This window comes from Pipistrellus kuhlii, unplaced genomic scaffold, assembly GCF_014108245.1.
Source record: "Pipistrellus kuhlii isolate mPipKuh1 unplaced genomic scaffold, mPipKuh1.p scaffold_m20_p_39, whole genome shotgun sequence".
Classification (NCBI taxonomy): Eukaryota; Metazoa; Chordata; class Mammalia; order Chiroptera; family Vespertilionidae; genus Pipistrellus; species Pipistrellus kuhlii.
In genome coordinates, this window is record NW_023425539.1 from 4,372,081 (window position 1) to 4,390,287 (window position 18,207).

Here is an 18,207-nt window from a genome sequence, read left to right on the forward strand (position 1 = left end):
TGTACAGCGGTGAATTAATTTGAATTATTTACATGGTCAACCTTTGAGACAATAACCTGATTAAATCAGAGGATGCAAATGTATCACTCCTCTTTGAACTCTAAACACAGGTTTAAACTGGAAGAAGCACTGGGACTTGTATTGTTTCCTACAAATGTTGGTTACAAACCTGCATATGTCGGGTTAAATGGCATGATGTCAGAAATCAGGAGAATGTGGTGATGTGCTTTTTTATAAAAGTTGATAAACTCCCCCATGAGAACATATCCTCTGGTCAGCCAACCTGGTGACAAATATCTCAGGTAAAACGTCTTCCAATTCCATTTTTTGGAAAATATCCTGGATTGTCTGACATGAGGGTGTTTTTCTGCTAAAATTTCAGTGTAGAGGGAAATAACTAGTAAGAATGGTTGGGTTTTCATTCCATCATGGGCCTGGTGTCATTTTAGTGAATGTGTGGGCTGGTAAGAATTCTTTAGTTTTACTGAAGCAGGAGAATGGAAGGTTGATACCAAGTTCAAAGTATTATAATCAGATTATTCAAAATCTCTAGGTTTGCCGAAACTGGTTTGGCTCAGTGGATAGAGCCTCAGCCTGCGGACTGAAAGGTCCCAGGTTCGATTCCGGTCAAAGGCATGTACCTTGGTTGCGGGCACATCCCTAGTAGATAATTAATCCATGTTTCTAACTCTCTATCTCTCTCCCTTCCTCTCTGTAAAAATTCAATAAAATATATATATTTTTAAAAAATAAAAACCTCTAGTTTTCCTTATGACTTGGAAAAAATTGGAAATTTTTGTTCAAGCCAATCTTACTTTGGGTTATTATTTTTTTTCTTGGTGTTTAGATGTTTACGAGGAATTTCTGAGAAAGGTAAAACCTTGTGTGTTTAGACAGAGAGGCACAAATAGATTCTGAAAGTGGAATCTTTTTGAGGTTAAGGGAACAGCTTGCATCTTGAATATTTTATGAGATCTGGGTATTAGGACAGCGGATTTTCAACCAGTGTGCCCCAGGACTTTTTAAAACATGTAATACCTATTTAGTCAGGGGCACTGACCTCTTTTCCCTTACACTGTCAAATTAAAAATTGACAACACCCAGCACAATAATTGCCATTAGGTATGATTAATTCAAAGTTATACCTATTTAAAAAAATATATATTTTATTGATTTTTTTACAGAGAGGAAGGGAGAGAGATAGAGAGTTAGAAGAAACACTGGTGAGAGAGAAACATCAATCAGCTGCCTCCTGTACACCCCTATCAGGGATGAGCCTGAAACCAAGGTACATTCCCTTGACCAGAATCGAACCTGGGACCCTTGAGTCCGCAGGCTGACGCTCTATCTACTGAGCCAAACTAGTTAGGGCATATACCTATATATATATATCCTATATATATATTTTTTTAATTAATCCCTTCCCCTTCTTCCATTCAGTCCCCCAGTGTTCCTCCCCTTTGACAGCTCTGTCTGTTCCATGTATCCATGCCTCTGTTGCTATTCTGTTCAGCTGATTTTGGTCACAGACAACAGTGTGGTGATAGCCAGGTGGGAGGTGGAGGTGGGCAAAGGGGGTGACAGTGGGCATGGAAAGAGACTTTGTTAGGGCAATGGGTGCACAATGCAGTGTGCAGAAGTTTTGTTGAGCTGTACAATTGAAGCTTGTGTGCTTTTGCAAACCAATGTCTCCCTATGCGTTCAATAAAAATTATAACTAATTTTTTGTCAGGCTAGCAAAAAATATAACGCATTGTCGGTGTGCCGCAGAATTTTAGCAACTAGTTTGTGTGCCAGGAAATGAAAAAGGTTGATGATGGCTGTCTTGGAACAATGTTTCTGATGCAGGAACATAGCCATCAAGGAGCAGAAGGGAGATGGAGCCAAAGACAAACTGTGAAATTTTTTCCCTTCAAAATATTAAGTGATCCTAATGCTGAAAACAGGAAATGATGGTGATACTGCAGATTGCTCCTAGTAAGGGCTTTAAAAGCTTAATGATTTATTGATTGAATCTGCGCTAATGATATGCCCCTGAATATGCATATATAAGTAAGAGGGCTTCTTTAAGAAGGTTCAATCATGTCTTTCAGATATATTTGGTTCAAGTCTATCTATTCAAAATAAATGGGATGATTGAGGCAATTATCAGGGCTGGAACCCCCACCTGGTTTGGAGGGAGGTGAGTGTGTCAGGTGAAGAGGTAAAACAAAAAAGGGAGAGAAAACCCTACAGGGAGTTAGGGGACAACAAAAGAGAGAGAAACCTGAAAACCACCACTGTTGAGAAATATCTCTCCCCTCCCCCTTCCAGCTTCTCTTTATCCTGAAAGGAGAAAAATAGATTCCCAGGTGCCACCAGGGAGCAATGTTTCCTTGAAAAAAAGAAAAAAGAAAGAGAAGAAAAAAAAAGTTGTCCTGTGAAATCAGCTACACATGGAGTCTGTCGGTGTGAGGAAATCAGCCTTTTCATTACAAATGGGTTTAAAAAGCCCCAGAGAAGAGAGACGTGAACAGAAGCAATATTATCCACCAACAACCCAACTCCCTTTTAGACATCAGCCGAGAGAAGATCAGCAGCAGCATTCATTGAACAGGGGGTTTGTCTGAAGATAAAGACTCATCTTTTTTTTTTCTTTTTTCTTTCTTTCAGGATATAAAACTTGTATTTAAATCAATTCAGAGAAGCACTTTAGCTTTAAACCGTAGAGAGCAGGGAGAGCCTATTTAATAAAACAGCATTACTTCATTTTCAAAGAATGATACTGGCAGCAGCTCTGAGCTTAAATTCTGTATTCTTTTCCTCAATTATAATTATAGATGGGTCTGCAAGGAAGCATGCCTATTACTGTCATATTTATTCCTTTGACAGGTGTTAGGGGACTGTAATTTGATGGAATGACTCAAAACGCAATTTCCTATCCAAATATAATTCCTGTCATCAGCCCGCGTGGTTTGGGAAAGTTCTCTAAGGAAGCCTTTTCACAGACCTTGAACGCCCCTGGTGTGTTTTAGCATCAACCCATGTTCAGGAACATGGGGGAAAGTCTGCCTTCAGGGCTTCTAGCCGAGGTGGCAGCAGCCAGAAGGAGGTGTGGATGTTTGACGTAAAAAGGACGCTAGTGGCTGAAACCGGTTTGGCTCAGTGGATAGAGCGTCGGCCTGCAGACGGAAAGGTCCCAGGTTCGATTCCGGTCAAGGGCATGTACCTTGGTTGCGGGCACATCCTCAGTAGGAGGTGTGCAGGAGGCAGCTGACCGATGCTTCCCTCTCATCGATGCTTCTAGCTATCTGTCCCCCTCCCTTCCTCTCTGTGGAAAAATCAATAAAATTTATTAAAAAGAAAAAAAAAAGATGCTAATGGAACGGCTTTCTTTTTCAACTGAGTGGGGCGGATTGGGGAAGGGGCACCCAGGAGACAGGGCAGGTTGGGTTTCCCTTACAAACAGACCCCAAGTTCCGCGCGCGGCCGACAGAGGGCGCTCGGCACGCGGTGGCCAGGCGGGGGCGGGGCCGCTCAGATCCGGAGGCGCAGGCGCAGTCGTGGCCCGCGTCCGCCCGGGCCGGGGTAGACGTTTCCCAGTGGAGGCGGGTGAGCGCGCGGCGAGGGCGGAGGGAGGGGGCCGGGCGGGCGCGTCGGGCCGGAGCCGCTGGGGTGGAGGGCGGGCTGGGGATGTGAGGCCTCGGGTGCCCTCGGCTTTGTGTGGCCTGGGAAGACCTTGCAGTGACTCGCGCCTCCCCGATCCCCTCCCTGCCCATCGTGGTGCCTCCAGAGGGCCGGGCGCCCGCAGCAGGCCTCGCGGGCGGGACTCGGAGCCGCGGGGAAGGCCCAGGACTCGGAGAGGGGCGAGGGGTCCCCCTGCAGGGAGCCCCGGGGCCTCCAGAGGCCTCCCTGAAGCCTGGCCGCGGGCCCACTGGGGAAATGTTCATTGTCTGGCGCGCCTCCGTTTGCCCGTGGATGTGGCCCCTCCGCAGCCCCCCCTGCCTGGAGCGCCCCGGGGAGCGAGCTCACCTGAAGTGACCTTCGCATTTTGATTAACCGCCCTGTGGCTGAGACCCCTTAGCCCTTAAGACGAAATCTTTTGTTTGCTTTGACATTGCATACAACTCACCCATTTAAACTGCACGATTGAACCGTCCTCTAGTGCATTCACAGATTGGAACATCGGCCATCACCAGAGTCGATTTTAGGACATTTTCATCACTCCCAAAGCAACTCCTCTTTTAGCTCTCATCACCCCAACCGCCCCTTCCCGCCAGCCCTAGCAAGCACGGAGCTACTGTGTGTCTCTGTAGCGTTGCCTATTCTGCACATTTTGCACAAATGTAATCATCCAGTATTTGGTGTTAGCTTCTTTCACTTAGAATAATGGTTTCAAGGTTCACCCATGCTGTAGCATGTATTAGTTCATTTTCTTTTTAATTATAAAATAATCCATTGTATGAAGAAACCACATTTTGTTTATCCATCGGCAAATGTCAGGCCTTTCATCTTTGGTCCCAGGGCTGAGTCCAGAGCCACACACACGTATTAGCTGCTCTGAATGGCCGTGTCTGGGTGACTGACACAGCTTGCTGGCTTTCATCCCTCTCTCTCTTTGTATTGGGTATGTGATTGTGCTATTGTTGTGCTGAATTGAGTTGAATTGGATAACAGACAGGATCAGGCACCCCAGAGACTGTGGCACACCCCAGTGACTCTGGACTGAGCTAGTAAAGATAGGGAAGGAGACTTAAGAATAGTTCACGGAAAGCAAAAAAGAATAGTTCATGGAAATGAAGGTAACCTTCTAGCTGAATGCCAGGGCCACGTAAGCTAAAACAGAGAATGCTAAGCTGCATTCCTTGAACTCCCAAATAGAAAGGTGACATTGCCATCTGAGTAATGTTTTCAAGGTTCACCCATGTTGTAGCAGGTACCGGTGTCCACAGAGCCGGTCAGAACACAAGCAATCTGTGGTTTTGAGGGTGGAATCAATAATGAGGGTGTGTGTGTGTGTCCCAGTTGGAGAAGCACTGGGAGATTACAGCAGGATGGTTATCTTGGAAAAGAAACTACTGAATGGCTGGGGCAATTGACTTTGAATAACGAAAGCCTGGACTTGGGGGGTCGGTCACCAGAGACTTTAGCCCCAAAGGGCAGAGGTCAGACTAATATGTGGAACTTTTCGGAGCAGATTTTAGCCCAGCACCAAAAGGACTTTCTGACAGCTCGGGCTGCCAAGGATGTGTGAGAGATTTCTCTCATACTGGATGGGAGAAGGTGGCTTCCAGCTTTGATATTCTGGTTTTGAAAGACTGCCTGCTTTGGACTGTTTTTCTGTTCATTCAGTTAACACCTTTTACTGAGAGCCTACTGGAAGGCAAGCCACACTCCCTGAGGTGTTTTTATAACTTTCTAATCCATGAAAGGCTACGTACGGGATGACTAACCAGAACTCAGTTCCGAGCTGGGAAAGAGCTAAATAAACTTCACCTGATCTTTTGTTTGATTTAAAAGAAAAAAAGATACATCTTCTTCCCCTGGATGTATGCAGAGCTAACTGAATCAAGGAACTCCACAAAGCTCTCCCAGGCTCACTTTGCCATAATATTTATGAAATTGTGGGATTTTTCTCATCACATATGAAAGTAAACATAAAACCATTACAATAAAAAGACATCGGTCCATATACTGCTTAAAATAATTTTATGTTTGTCCACACTTTGGGGAACGTTGTCAGGAGTGATGGGGGTTAAGGAGGCTGGTAGGGGTTTTAGGCAGGAACGTAAAATGCTGAGGGTTGCATGTGGAAAGATTCACTGACTGTTGAGTGAAGAAGAGCTTGGAAGACAGGAAACTCTTGGAGTTGTCCCTGTGAGCTAAGATACGAGCCTTCACCAAGGTTCTTACAATGGAAATAGGAGGGGACAGACCTGAGGGGCATTTAGGTGTAGAATTTGGTAGGATTTAGAGACTGGTGACATAGGAGTGGAGGGAGAAGGAGGAGTCTGGCTCTGGGATGGCTTTGGTTTGGTTGCCTAGGAAGATGGTGATGTTTTCACAGAGGCAGGGAGCCCAGGTGGAGGGGTCAAGTCCAGGGAGTAGGATGTGCCAAGTGAGCATTCCCGTGGCCACGGGGTTTGACTGCAGTTTTAGCAACGAGGTCGCGAGGTCCATTGCCCCTTCAGGCACAGCAAACCCACACTTCAGATTAAATTGAGACATTTTTAGTTTCACTCTTCTGAGTGGACCCACACATGCCTTCTCTGCCAGTTATTACTGAGAAGGACTAAGAATTATAATTGAGCTGAAAATAGCCTCCCGCCCATACTTGCTGGGTTGGTTTCTAAGTATTGCTTGAGTTTTTAAGTAATGCAACTAAGTTGTGCTCTTTCCAAATGTTAATTTTGAGGACTGCAGCTGGTGACCATCTGTTGCACCACTAGCATTTTACAATATTTGATTAGCACTTTATATAGTTCGGGGAAGCCTGCCAGTGGACTCTGCCCATCAGTGTGGGGGCTCCAGTGGCATGTCCTCTCCGGTGGTACTTGAAGGTCTTTGCCCCCATTGTGTGGGGTTCCCCTCAGCGTGTTGGACGGAAGTGTGGCTAGTGAGACTGGGAGGCTGATATTGGGGGCGTGAGGACCTTGGGGAACCCCGCCCTGTTTGCACTCTTCCTCAGAGCTGGAACCATCACAGCTCATCATGGAAGTAGAATCTGCCAGATGAAGATTTTTTCGATCCATTTCAACGCTTTTGGCTGCAAGTGACAAAACAAACTCAAGCTGCTTTGGCAAAAGGGATTGATTGACTTGGATGATCGCAGAGTCTAGGGGTGGGACTGCCTTCCGGTGAATGGTTTTAGGGCTCAGATGAATTCTTCAGACTTGGTTTTACTCAGGTTCTCAGCTCTGCCCTCTGGCTTCAGCCTCTGGCTTCAAGAGGAGGCAAGATGGCTTCCCTGAGAGAGGGTGCGTCCTCTCATCATCAGGTCTAGTCACTCCTGTAGACGTGTTGAGGTTCACTCAGCTTACTTCAGGTGCCCAGCTGTGACCCAACCCCTGCTACCACGTGGATGCAGGCCTCTGATTGGTCAGACTTGGAGTGGAGCTCCACCCAGGCCTTATGGGCCGAGACCTGGCCTCCTGGGGTCACCAGCCGCACATCTGGGGCTGTTACCAGACGGGTGGTGGGGGCAGACAACCACCTACCGACCCCAGTGTCAGAGCAAGAGCCCTGAGCACTGAGAGCCAATGGGAAACTGGGCTGTGGAGATAGACCTTCATTGTCGCCAGGAAGAGATGCTGGAAGTGGAATGAAGGAGCCTCTGAAACCAGCCACTTAATGAGCTTCTTTTCTCCGTTTCAGGACCTCTGATAGATTTAAAACCAAGGCCAGTCGCTTAATCTTGGTCTTTTAGCTCCTTCATTTGGAGCATAGTGAGCTCCTCTGTCACAGAGGGGAAATCTGGACAGAGGAGATAACAGATTCCATTCAGTCCAGTTCAGTAAACAGGGCACGAAGCACTGGGGCCTGGGCCAGGCTGCCCAGGCCTGGCAGCGCATGAATCCTGGCAATGTGGGAAGCACTGTACCAGCTCCATAAACAGGGTACTGCCCGCCCCTCAGTCCCCCACCCCCGCCGGAGGGACAGTCAGGAAGGGCTTCCCAGAAGAAGTGACATTGAGCTGGGCCCGACAGGATAAACATGAGTTCCTCACACGGAGAGGGGCAGGGAGCTCCACGCTCAGGCAGCTGCATGTGCAAAGGCCACGAGGTGACCCCGTTGTGGGTTTGGGGGGCCTGGGAGAAGGTCCTGTGGCTGAGTGAGGAGGAGACGGGGCCATGACAGGCGGAGGCAGGAGCACAGGCCAGATGCTGAGGCAGAGGTCCAGGCAGGAGCCTACAGGGCAGCGAGCATAGAGGAGGGTGCTGTTATGGGCTGGGAGGTCCTTAATGGAAGCTTAACAAATCCTTATGTTCTAGACTAGGGGTGTCGAACTCAATCAGAGAAGGGGCCAAAATCTAAAATCCAGCCTAAATCGCGGGCCGAATGGTTTACTGAACAGTCATAAACTGTCATTGTGATGGAAACGCAGCGGAGTGCAGTGATGACAGCGCGGTTCGGGCCACATTGCAAGGCCTGGCGGGACGGATTTGGCCCGCGGGCCTTGGGTTTGACACATGTGTTCTAGACTCTGTCATTGGGGGTGAGGGTGTGTGTGGTGGAATCTGTGCTCTTTGTGAGTTTCCTGCTTCAGAAAGTAAGAGGCCAGATTAGAGTTACAGGTTCTTGGGAGAGAGACATGATTATACAGAGCTTAAAAATATGGGTCCTGCAGACACAAAGGAGTACATGACGGATGATTCCTTTTATGTAAAACTCAGGAAAATGCAAGCTAATCTGTAGTGACAGAAAGCAGAGGTCGCTTTGGGATGGGGGCGTGGCGAGGGCAGGAGGGAGGGATTACAGAGAGGCCCCAGGAAACCTGTGAGGCTGATGGAGATGTTCACGCTTTTGCTTTTGATGATGGTGTCTTAGGTGTATACTCACACATATGTCACAACTTATCAAAGTGTGCACTTTAAGTATGTTGATTGTATGTTAATTACATATCAATGAAGCTTTAAAGGTTTAATAAAAAGAGGAGGTGGGCTCTGGAGCCTGTCTGGGTTCAAATCCCAGCTCTATCCTATCAGACCTCTCTGTGCTGATTCTTCCTTTCTTTTCTTTTCTTTTCTTTTCTTTTCTTTTCTTTTCTTTTCTTTTCTTTTCTTTTCTTTCTTTCTTTCTTTGGTGCTTGATTTTAAAAAAATTCTTGCATTAATCACATGTAAAGCAAATAGGACAGAATAAGAGCTCATTATTATTTTATTTATTTATTAATCCTCACCTGAGGATATGTTTATTGATGAGAGAGAGAGAGAGAGAGAGAGAGAGAGAGAGAGAGAGAGAGAGAGAGAGAGAGAGAGAAAGAGTAACATTGACCAGTTGCTTTTCATATGTGCCCTGACCGGGAATTGAACCTGCCACCTTTTGGTGTATGGGACAACCCTCCAACCAAGTGAGCCACCCTGCCAGGGCAGGAGCTCATTATTATCCTATTCCTAACACACAGTAAAGTGAAAACACGTGTATCATGACAACTTTTTATGTAGCTGCTTCTTGTTTCTCAAACTTGAACTGCATGTGAATCTCCTGGACATCTTGTTACAATGCAGGTTCTGCCTAGTAGGTCTGGGGTGGGGCCCGAGACTGCATTTCTAACAAGCTCTCAGGTGATGTCGATGCTTCTGGCTACCCTTTGAGTAGCAACACTCAAACCTTTCATCCTGCCCTCTGTTGCTTGAGGTTAGACGATTTCTCAGCAATTGTAATGTGCAATTTTCCTCCTTGTCTCTCCTACTCTGCCTGTCAGCGGCACCTCCTTACCTTCAACCTGAGGCTGGTGTTCAGAAAGTAGATGAACATCTCACTTTTGTTCCTTGCGGCCTGCTCTGGGCTGAGACTCCTGCAAGACCGAATGCACAGCCGGAGCTCAGGGTCTGGGTTCGGAGGGGAGCGGTATTGGGGCGACCTGGCCTCTGTGCTGTTATCCAGCCTCCTTCACAGGGCGCTGGGACCTGAGGGCCAGGGCTGGCTATTGGCCTGATGCCTTAGACGTGATGCTCTGTGTTTTCCAGGGACAGACGGCCTCGCCGATGGCCCCGCTCCCGGGGGCAGAACTGGTCCACACGCCCCTGCAGCTCTACCGGTACCTGCTGCGCTGTTGCCGACAGCTGCCCACCAAGGGCATGCAGGAGCATTACAGACACGCTGTCAGGCAGGTGGGAGCAGGGTATGCTGGGCCTGGGGGTGGGGGAGGTTCCTCTAATAGAGGGCCTATCCGAGGGGCAGGGGGCGGGGGCAGGAACAGGGGCAGAGATGGTCTCTCTCAGGCGATGGGGGGACGGGAGGTTGCAGTTTAGTAAGAGCCATTGGGTATCTATGCTGGGCAGCCCAGACCTTCTCTTTGGTTTTTGTTGAGGAAACAGAGGATGGATGTGCCATCCAGCCCCCCAGCTCTGTGCCAGGCCTTGAAATAGACAGCCACATGGATAATTAAAACAGTGTGGGACACATCCTCACTGTGACAGATGTCTCTGTCGACAAAGCACGCCTGGCTTTAACCATGAGAAAACACCAGGAAAGCCCACACCGAGGGGCCGTCTACCACACAACTGGCCTGTTCTTGTCAAACACATCAACGGCGTGAAACACAGAGGAAGGACCAGAGCTGCTCTGGTTTAAAGGGGAATGAACAGGTGTCAATGCTAAATGCAATGCTTGATTCCAGGCAGGATCCTGGGCCAGAGAAACAGTTCTTATAAAGGACATTGTTGGGGGAAATCCATGAAGTTGGAATTTGGGCTGAGAATTAGATAGACAAACTAGCACTGTGTCAATATTAAGATTTTCTGCCGAAACCGGTTTGGCTCAGTGGTAGAGCGTCGGTCTGCAGACTGAAAGGTCCCAGGTTCGATTCCGGTCAAGGGCATGTACATTGGTTGCGGGCATATCCCCGGTGTGGGGTGTGTAGGAGGCGGCTGGTCGATGTTTCTCTCTCATCGACGTTTCTGACTCTCTATCTCTCTCCCTTCCTCTCTGTAAAAAATCAATAAAATATATTTTTAAAAAAATATTAAGATTTTCTGAATTTGATTACTGTTGTTATTAAGAGAATGCCCTTGTTGTTAGGAAACACCCCCCCCCCCCATGTGTGTAGGGGTTAAGGGCTTGTCTGCAACTTTTAAGTGCTTCCAAAAGTTTAATGCAAACACACGAAGAGAGAACAGTAAAGCAACTGTGGCAAAATGGTAATGCCTGGTGATTCTGAAGGCAATTCTTCTGTAGTATTCTTGCAGCTTTTCTATAGGTTAGAAATGATTTCCAAATAATAAGTTAAAAACTAAAATTAATACAAATATGATGTGGAAACTGGAACGATAGAGGAAGCAGCAGAGGGCTGTGGAAACATGGAGAAGGGGACAGTTTGTTGTCTGAGGGAGACAAGGAGGACTTCCCAGAGGTGAGCACTCGAGATGCTCCTAAAGACAAGGAGGGTGTGGGGTCGAGAGGAACAGGGCAGAGGAGGTGCCAGTGCCCGAGTGTCCGGAATGAACCTGAATCTCACGGTGTTCCTCAAGGGTGACCATCTGGACAGAAACAAACAGCAGCCTGGGCTCTGCACTGGGCTTGGTGGGGTGTCCCTCACCACCCTGCCCACGGCCCCTTCCCTCTCTGCTTGGCTCTGCAGCATGGGCCGGAGAAGCCCTGTTCTTCCCAGTTGGGAAGCCATGCAGAGTCACCCCTAGTGAAAGCAGCTTCCCGGGAGGACAGTGATGGGAATTCCCCATAGGCCCTCCATCACCCTTCCCCCCACCTGATACCTTTGGGTCCAGCTTGATTTGGGTGGTAACTTAGGGACCAGTCTTCCATTTCACAACTGCCCTGCTGGCAAGAGTATGTACTATGCAGTTGAATAGACCAGAATTCCCATGCTGAGACAATTGCTTAGCAGCAGGTTTCCTCATCTCTCTGTGGAATCATAACTTTTTATGGAGAGAAAGAGAGATGCTGAGAATAAAGGGCCCATAGTGTGCCTGGCCTGTGACTGGTGCCCTGAAGCTGCTGGTCCTGTGACTTTTGCCATTTTTTTTTTTTAATGCTTAAACTTCCAGAGTTTCCGGGTTCATTCAGATGAAGACAATCCTGAGAGAATTCAGCAGATTATTAAAAGAGCCATTGAGGATGCTGACTGGATCATGAACAAAGTAAGTGCTTGGCTCCTATCTATACTGTGAGCTGTAATCTCGATGGCCAGCAGGGGTCGCTGCTGCTCCACATTGAGAACAGTCGCTGCTCCCTACCTCTAGGAGCCAAAAGGTGATGGCAGATGCCCTTCTGATTGTATTTGTGAGCTTGTTGTGTTTGAGGGACAGGGGGACACCCTCAATCGCTAAAGACAAATTTCTTTTTTTTGTTAATTCTCACCTGAGGATATTTTCCCCCTTGATTTTTACAGAGGGGGAGAGAGGGAGAAAGGGGAAGGAGGGAGGAAGGGAGGGAGGGAGGGAGGGAAAGAAAGAGAGAGAGAGGGAGAGAGAGAGAGAAAGGGAAAGAGAAAGGGAAAGAGAAAGAGAAAGAGAAAGAGAAAGAGAAAGAGAAAGAGAAAGAGAGAAAGAGAAAGAGAAAGAGAAAGAGAGAGAGATGGGGCAGCAGGAAGAAGGAAGAGAACAGTCTTACTGGAAGCAATATGACAAAGCTGACAAAGTGTTGCGAAGAGAAGAGAGCTGTCTTGGGGGTGGGCAGTGAGCTCTCTGTCTCTGCAGGGATGCCCACTGGGCAGGGTTATTGAGGAAACATCCAAGTGTCTGTTTTGGTGGAGAAAGAGAGTCAGTAACATAGACTGGCTTGCTGGTCCTTACACTTCGGTGTTAGAAAACCTAGAGAACTAAAACATGCCCTACTTCTCTGTCTGCCTAAATCAGAATCTCCAGTTACTGGGCCCAGGATTCATTTTCTTACACTCAGTGATTGGATTAGGTGGCTTTTGAGGATCCGCCTCTACCTGAGATTTTTCCTCCCTCCAAACAAGACTCATCTTAAAGAGAACGATGGACATGCCTCTGTCTTTCACTCTGGTTCCCCAGTGTCTTTCTTTTCCTTCCTCCCAATCCCATCAACTCCCTTTCCACTAAAGAAGAAAGGGGGATCCAGGCACCAACTAGATTCAAGCGCCTGGGTCCCAGCACTTCAAGAAGTCCCTGCGGGCGGCCTCTGAGGCCTCCTGACCACAGTCTCAGCATTTCCCCGGCCCTCCCTCTCGCATTGGCTTTCCTCACCCCCTTCTGATGACCTCTCTGTCTTGCAGTATAAAAAGCAGAACTGAGACTCAGAGTGAAGCCGCCCTGAAGACCCTGAAGACGAGAGGTCTCCTGGAAGGAACCAGCAGCAGGAGTTCTGGACTCTCCGCAGGCGTGGGAGCAGCTGGCATTTGCTCAAATGGCTCTTCTCAGGCCGTTTGTGTCCCCAGTGACCTTTACATTTGCTTTTCCAGGCGATTATGATGGGAGATTTGGGGAGAATGTGTTTTGTCACTTTGCTCTGAAAGTGATTCATTTATCCTGGATGTCATTCTTTGAGATCCGAGTGGGCGTCCCCTCAGAGGGCGGCCTGTATGGAGGGCAGGGCATGGGTGTCAGCGCCTGACAGATCTGGATTTGAATCCCAGCTCAGCGGCTTTTCAAGGGCGTTGACTTTGAGCTTGGTTTCCTCTCTTGTGAGAACTGAATAAGATGAAATCACAGAGCCTAACACAGGACGTGGTACATGGCGGTGCCAGTAGATGACCCTCTGAGGAAGCTGCCTCCCCGCTCCCTCCTCTGCTCCCACAGGGCTCCACGGATCTCTAGCCCACAGCACCTTGGCCGGTTTGCTTGTCCTGTCCCTGCTTGTCGCCACTGTCCCCTTCCCCCAGACCCCTGAGCCTTCACAGTTGCACTGAGCCCAACAGTATGCCAAGCACTGCGCTTCCCGCCCCGAGAAGCAGATGCCCTGGTCTTTGGAGTTTACAGAGTCCCGGGGTCCTGGTGGTGAAAGACAGCCTGCATGGAACAAGAAGGAATGCCAAGCACCTCCAGTAGTGCCCACGTGTTTAGGCTTCTGTGAACCTGTCATCTGTCTTGACTGTCCCCTCCCTCCTTTGCCACCATCTCAGAAGGAGGGGAGGAGGGAAGCCGACAAGCAGTCATGTGGATTTTCATGAGCCTGAAATTGGTGGAGAAAGACAGACCCAGATCATCATCCCAGTTCTGCTCAAATTGTGTTTGGATAACTTACTTCTCCTCTTTCAGCCTCACTTTCCCCATCTGTCCAATGGGGTAATGGCCGTACGTACCTTGAGAGCTGTGGTGAGGAATAATGAGGTCTAATGCATGTCAAGTGCCTACCCAGAGCCTGGCATGGGGAGCTGGCTGCATGGCCAGCCCGTAGTTACGAGCTACAACTATTAGGGAGCCCTGCTTTGCAAGTGGGAGATGGAAGCTCAGAGAGGTTGAGCCTCTTTTCAGGGTCACAAAGCCGCTAAGCCAGGTCTGTCTGAATCTACCAAACAGCACAGATTTGGGAGGGAAAGGACAGCATCAGAGAAAGAGGGAAGGAAGGAGAACGGGAGGGAGTGAGGAAGGAGGGATAAGGAAGGAGGAGAGCAACAGGGAAGGATCAGGGGAACTGGCCAGAGCAAGTGTAACAACCAGAAGCCACACTAGGTACCCCCGAGGACTCAGCCAGAGGGGTGAGCTAGCATGTGTTTATGTCCTGGCAATCATATGGCTTAAAGTGACTGAGCTACATCTATGTGCATTCAACTGATCAGCAGACAATGAAGTAAATACATCAAACTGTGAAAACTTGGTGTCTTCTTGCCACTTGTTGTTCCTTATTGTGTGCTAACTTTCATACTAGATGTTGTAGATAAAAAGGGGTCACATGCTAATCTGACAAGCTCAGAGAAGGCCTGAATGGTGGTCTTACACACTCAAAGACATAAAGTAACCACAAAGGATGGTCTGAAATTAAAACTTTAACTGCCCTTGCCAGTTTGGCTCAGCGGATAGAGCATCAGCCTGTGGACCACAGGGTTCCAGGTTCGATTCTGGTCAAGGACACATACCAGGCTTCTCCCCAGCCTGAGACATGGTTGGGTGTGTGTAGGAGGCAACCATTCAATGTATTACTCTCACATTGATGTTTCTCTGTCTTTCTCTCTTCCACTCTCCTAAAAAACTAATGGAAAAATATTCTCAGGAAGGGATTAACAACAACAACAAAAAATAAAAAGAAAAGAAAAAGAAAGAAAAAACCCTTTAACTAAAAGCAGTTACAGTGGGGAGTCATGTCCTAGGCTGGTATCTTCCCTGACAAAGGTCAGTCTTTACCTTAACTAAGACAGTCCGTTCTCTTGCATTTATGATAACATATCAGTGGAATGTCAGGGTAATTTGTAACTTCCCTTTTTCTGGACCCTTCAGGGCATAACCAATGGGTTAGAGTGCCAGGACTGGAGACCACAAATCCCTTTGTTGTCATTGTTACCTTGTTAATTGTTGAATGTTAACTATCCTGTACCCACCTGTGTAAAAGAAGCATGTGTCTATCATTTAACTTTTTATCTAATCCCTAGGTTTGCCCGCTTTGCTTTCTGCCACCTCCCTAAATCTATCACCAATGGATTTCATGTAACCACCTCCCTAATCTATCACCAATGATTTCATGTAACCCATTTAAGTCTTTTTCTTTGAGTATAATAAATAAAACAAGGTCAAAACCACCATTCTCTAGCATTATCCCAATATGTTGAGATTCGGCTTCCTGGCCATTGTCGACAGTTAGGCTCAAATAAACTTACAAAAATTCCTTATAAGTTTGAAAGTTTTTTTTAATGTTAAAATTACTTGACGTAGTTGGCAGGATTCCAAAGAATCTCACCCAGGACCATCCTGCAGACCTGTACCCGGTGCTAGGATCTAGCAAAGGTCCATTGAGCCTGCCAATTTTCCTCCCCCTTCCCCAATGGGTGAACTTGGGTGAATTGTCTCCTGGACCCGTGATCTTCCCTTGCTTTTGGTAGAGGGCCTGATTTTATTTGTGCTGTATTTTTAAATCCTTAAGGTGGAACTAAGGTTAAGGGTTGACTGAACTCAGGCTAAGGCGAGAGTGGAGGAAAACAATGGGTGGCTGGTTTTGATTTTGGCTTTTTAATTGGATTTGCTTTCTGAGTCTGAGAAAAAAAACAACCTTTGCCATATAAATGAGAGCTGAACTCATTCAGCTCCAAAGTTAAAGGGGCACATCCTCCCTTCAGCCCGGTTCTCAGGTGTTCTTAGGTGACTAAGAATCTTTGTGGAGGTGTCTGTCAGAGGTCATTCTTCATGACGTGCAGGAGCTCATTAGGGAAGTCCTAACTCAATTGTAATTAATTAATTGGCTCATCCAGGAGGCCCAATGAGGCTTGAACTGCCAGGGCCCCCAACCCCTTCCTGGTGTTTTAGACAGCTGGGAGAGAAACCGAGGCACGTAAAAGGGTTGAATTGTAATTCGAGGGTGAGAGCCTCATAGAGTTCAACCCATAAGCAGCACCCTTCGACCCTCCCCATAACATCCCTAGAAAATTTGCTCTACAGAGACCCAAAAATAAACATTTAAAAAAATGTAACATGGGGAATTTGCTTCCAAGTCCAGAAACTCCCAAACCCCAGCCCTCATTTATTAGTCCTGATAGGAAGTCTTTACATGCAAGTGCTTTACAGAAATGGGAAGATTTCATTAGAAAATATCATCATAAAAATGGCCAAAATGCAGTTGTCTTTGGGTACCTAAATTAATATTTTGCATGCAAAAAATTCGAAAAATGCCAGCTCTAAAATTAAACCGAATGACTATATGGGAAGCATATCTTGATTTGGCAATTAGAAGCTTCTAAGGAGAAGCATAGAAAAATTATTCAAAAAGTGGAAATTAATAAGAAATTTTAGAGACTATCCTGAACGATCCTGAAGCTAATAAATGCCTACACCCCATTTCCCCCTCTTCCTTTCTGAGCTTCCTTGTCTGAACTTGCTCTTTCCTCTCTCTTCCTTCCGTCTTCTCTACTGCCACTGACTTGAAGGAAAATGAGAATAGGATTTCTAGAGAGGAACTGGCAACTGTTCCTGACTTTATCTGGGACCCTGATGGATTAACAAAAATTTATCTGTAATCCTGCCTATTCTGACCAATTCCAATTAATACCCTTACTCGTTTCCAAGAACAAGGCAACAGAATTACTAAATAAGGTCTACGGTGAAACCATAGAGGAATCTTTTGCTGTAAAAAGCCAGGTCACCATAAGAAAGACTGTAGGAAAAACCCCCAAACTGAAGTGTGATTTACAAAGAGAAAACAGAAGCAAACATAGGACTATGAGGGTATTTTCTCCTCTTTACTAATACTTTAGGAGAAATTGAGATTATCATAAAAGGGGAAGTTACTAAGGCCCTTGTAGATACTGGGGCTACCTTATCGGTTCTTAACCCTGCCCATCTAAGTTTCCCTCTTCCTTGGAGTAAAGTTTCTGTACAAATGGTAGGGGTATCTAACCAACCAAAGACTTTTTACAATTAGAACCTGTCCCCTTTCAACTAGGGCATGATAAGGGGGCAACTTATTTTACTGGTCAAATTGGCCCCAATTCACCCAGGTGAAAATAAAATTGCAGAACCTGAACTAGAGGCTTCTCCAGGCTTCTAGTGGAATCTGCTACAGATGGGGAACCCACTGTCAGAGACAGAGGCATAGGTGGGGGCTTTGCTGGCTTGGGGTGAGGTTGGGGGTGCAGGGGGATTCTAGGCAGCAGGCAGTTTCAGCAAAGGCAGGAAGCAGCACCATTTGCTCAGGATTGCCCATCTGTTCAGTGTGGTTGAGATACCACAGACCAAAGAGAGAGTGCTGGAATCAGCTCTTTATGTAATTGCCTCCTCGCCAGAGAGTGAACCCCCTAAGGATAGGGACCATGCACTGAATCCTCTGGGCCAGCTGTGTCTGCTTCTCAGGATACCAGCTCTAAGCTTCTGCTGAATGAGTAATAATTCCAAGCCGGTTTGGCTGCGTAGATAGAGCGTTGGTCATGGGTTGGTTCAGGTCAAGGGCACATATCTTGATTGCAAGCCCTAGTTGGGGCACATGCGAGAGGCAACCAATTGATGTGTCTCTCTCACATTGATGTTTGTCTGTCTCTCCCTCTCCCACTCTCTCTAAAAATCAATGGAAAAATATATGTGGATGAGGATTAACAAAACAAAAAAGAAGAAGAAAGAGTGATAACAGCAGGCAAACTGATGTCTCTCTTTTGTTGGAGTTTTTATTGCTTTCCAATAATGGAGGAGGTTGGGAGGTGGTGATTATTTCTTGGCAAAATACAGGTTGTGTGTGGGGGATCCTCTTCTTATCGCTACACGCAGGAGCTGATTTGGAGGTGAGAACTCGCGCTGTCACTGCATGATGGGCTGCACAGGTGCCTCCCACACACTTCCTTCAGGAATCCCCCCAAAAGCAAAGGTTACCAAGAGCTGCAACCCAAACTTCTTTCCCACTTCCCCAAATGAACCGGCCCCTCTGTTCATCCTGCTCCTCTAGAGGGCGGGG

At 47.2% G+C, this 18,207-nt stretch overlaps 1 protein-coding gene and 1 long non-coding RNA gene across 2 annotated transcripts; both read left to right on the forward strand.

The window, feature by feature from the left end:
• The first annotated feature begins 127 nt into the window (after window positions 1–127).
• On the forward strand, window positions 128–14,435 carry LOC118702559. Its single transcript, XR_004982761.1, has 3 exons — window positions 128–138; window positions 5,723–5,724; window positions 14,295–14,435. It is a non-coding gene; the product is annotated as an uncharacterized LOC118702559 (long non-coding RNA).
• LYRM9 (LYR motif containing 9) lies at window positions 3,522–14,435 on the forward strand. The gene is made up of 4 exons (XM_036408586.2): window positions 3,522–3,591; window positions 9,669–9,812; window positions 11,706–11,798; window positions 12,899–14,435. The coding sequence occupies exons 2-4, from the start codon at window positions 9,687–9,689 to the stop codon at window positions 12,914–12,916; spliced, it is 237 nt and encodes a 78-aa protein (XP_036264479.1). The 5' UTR covers window positions 3,522–3,591; window positions 9,669–9,686; the 3' UTR covers window positions 12,917–14,435.
• Window positions 14,436–18,207: the final 3,772 nt, after the last annotated feature.

Coding starts and splice junctions, on each gene's coding strand:
- LYRM9 (XM_036408586.2), top strand. CDS start 9,687: ATGGCCCCGCTCCCGGGGGCAGAACTGGTCCACACGCCCCTGCAGCTC. Junction 9,813..11,705: donor ACAGACACGCTGTCAGGCAG/GTGGGAGCAGGG, acceptor TTAAACTTCCAG/AGTTTCCGGGTTCATTCAGA.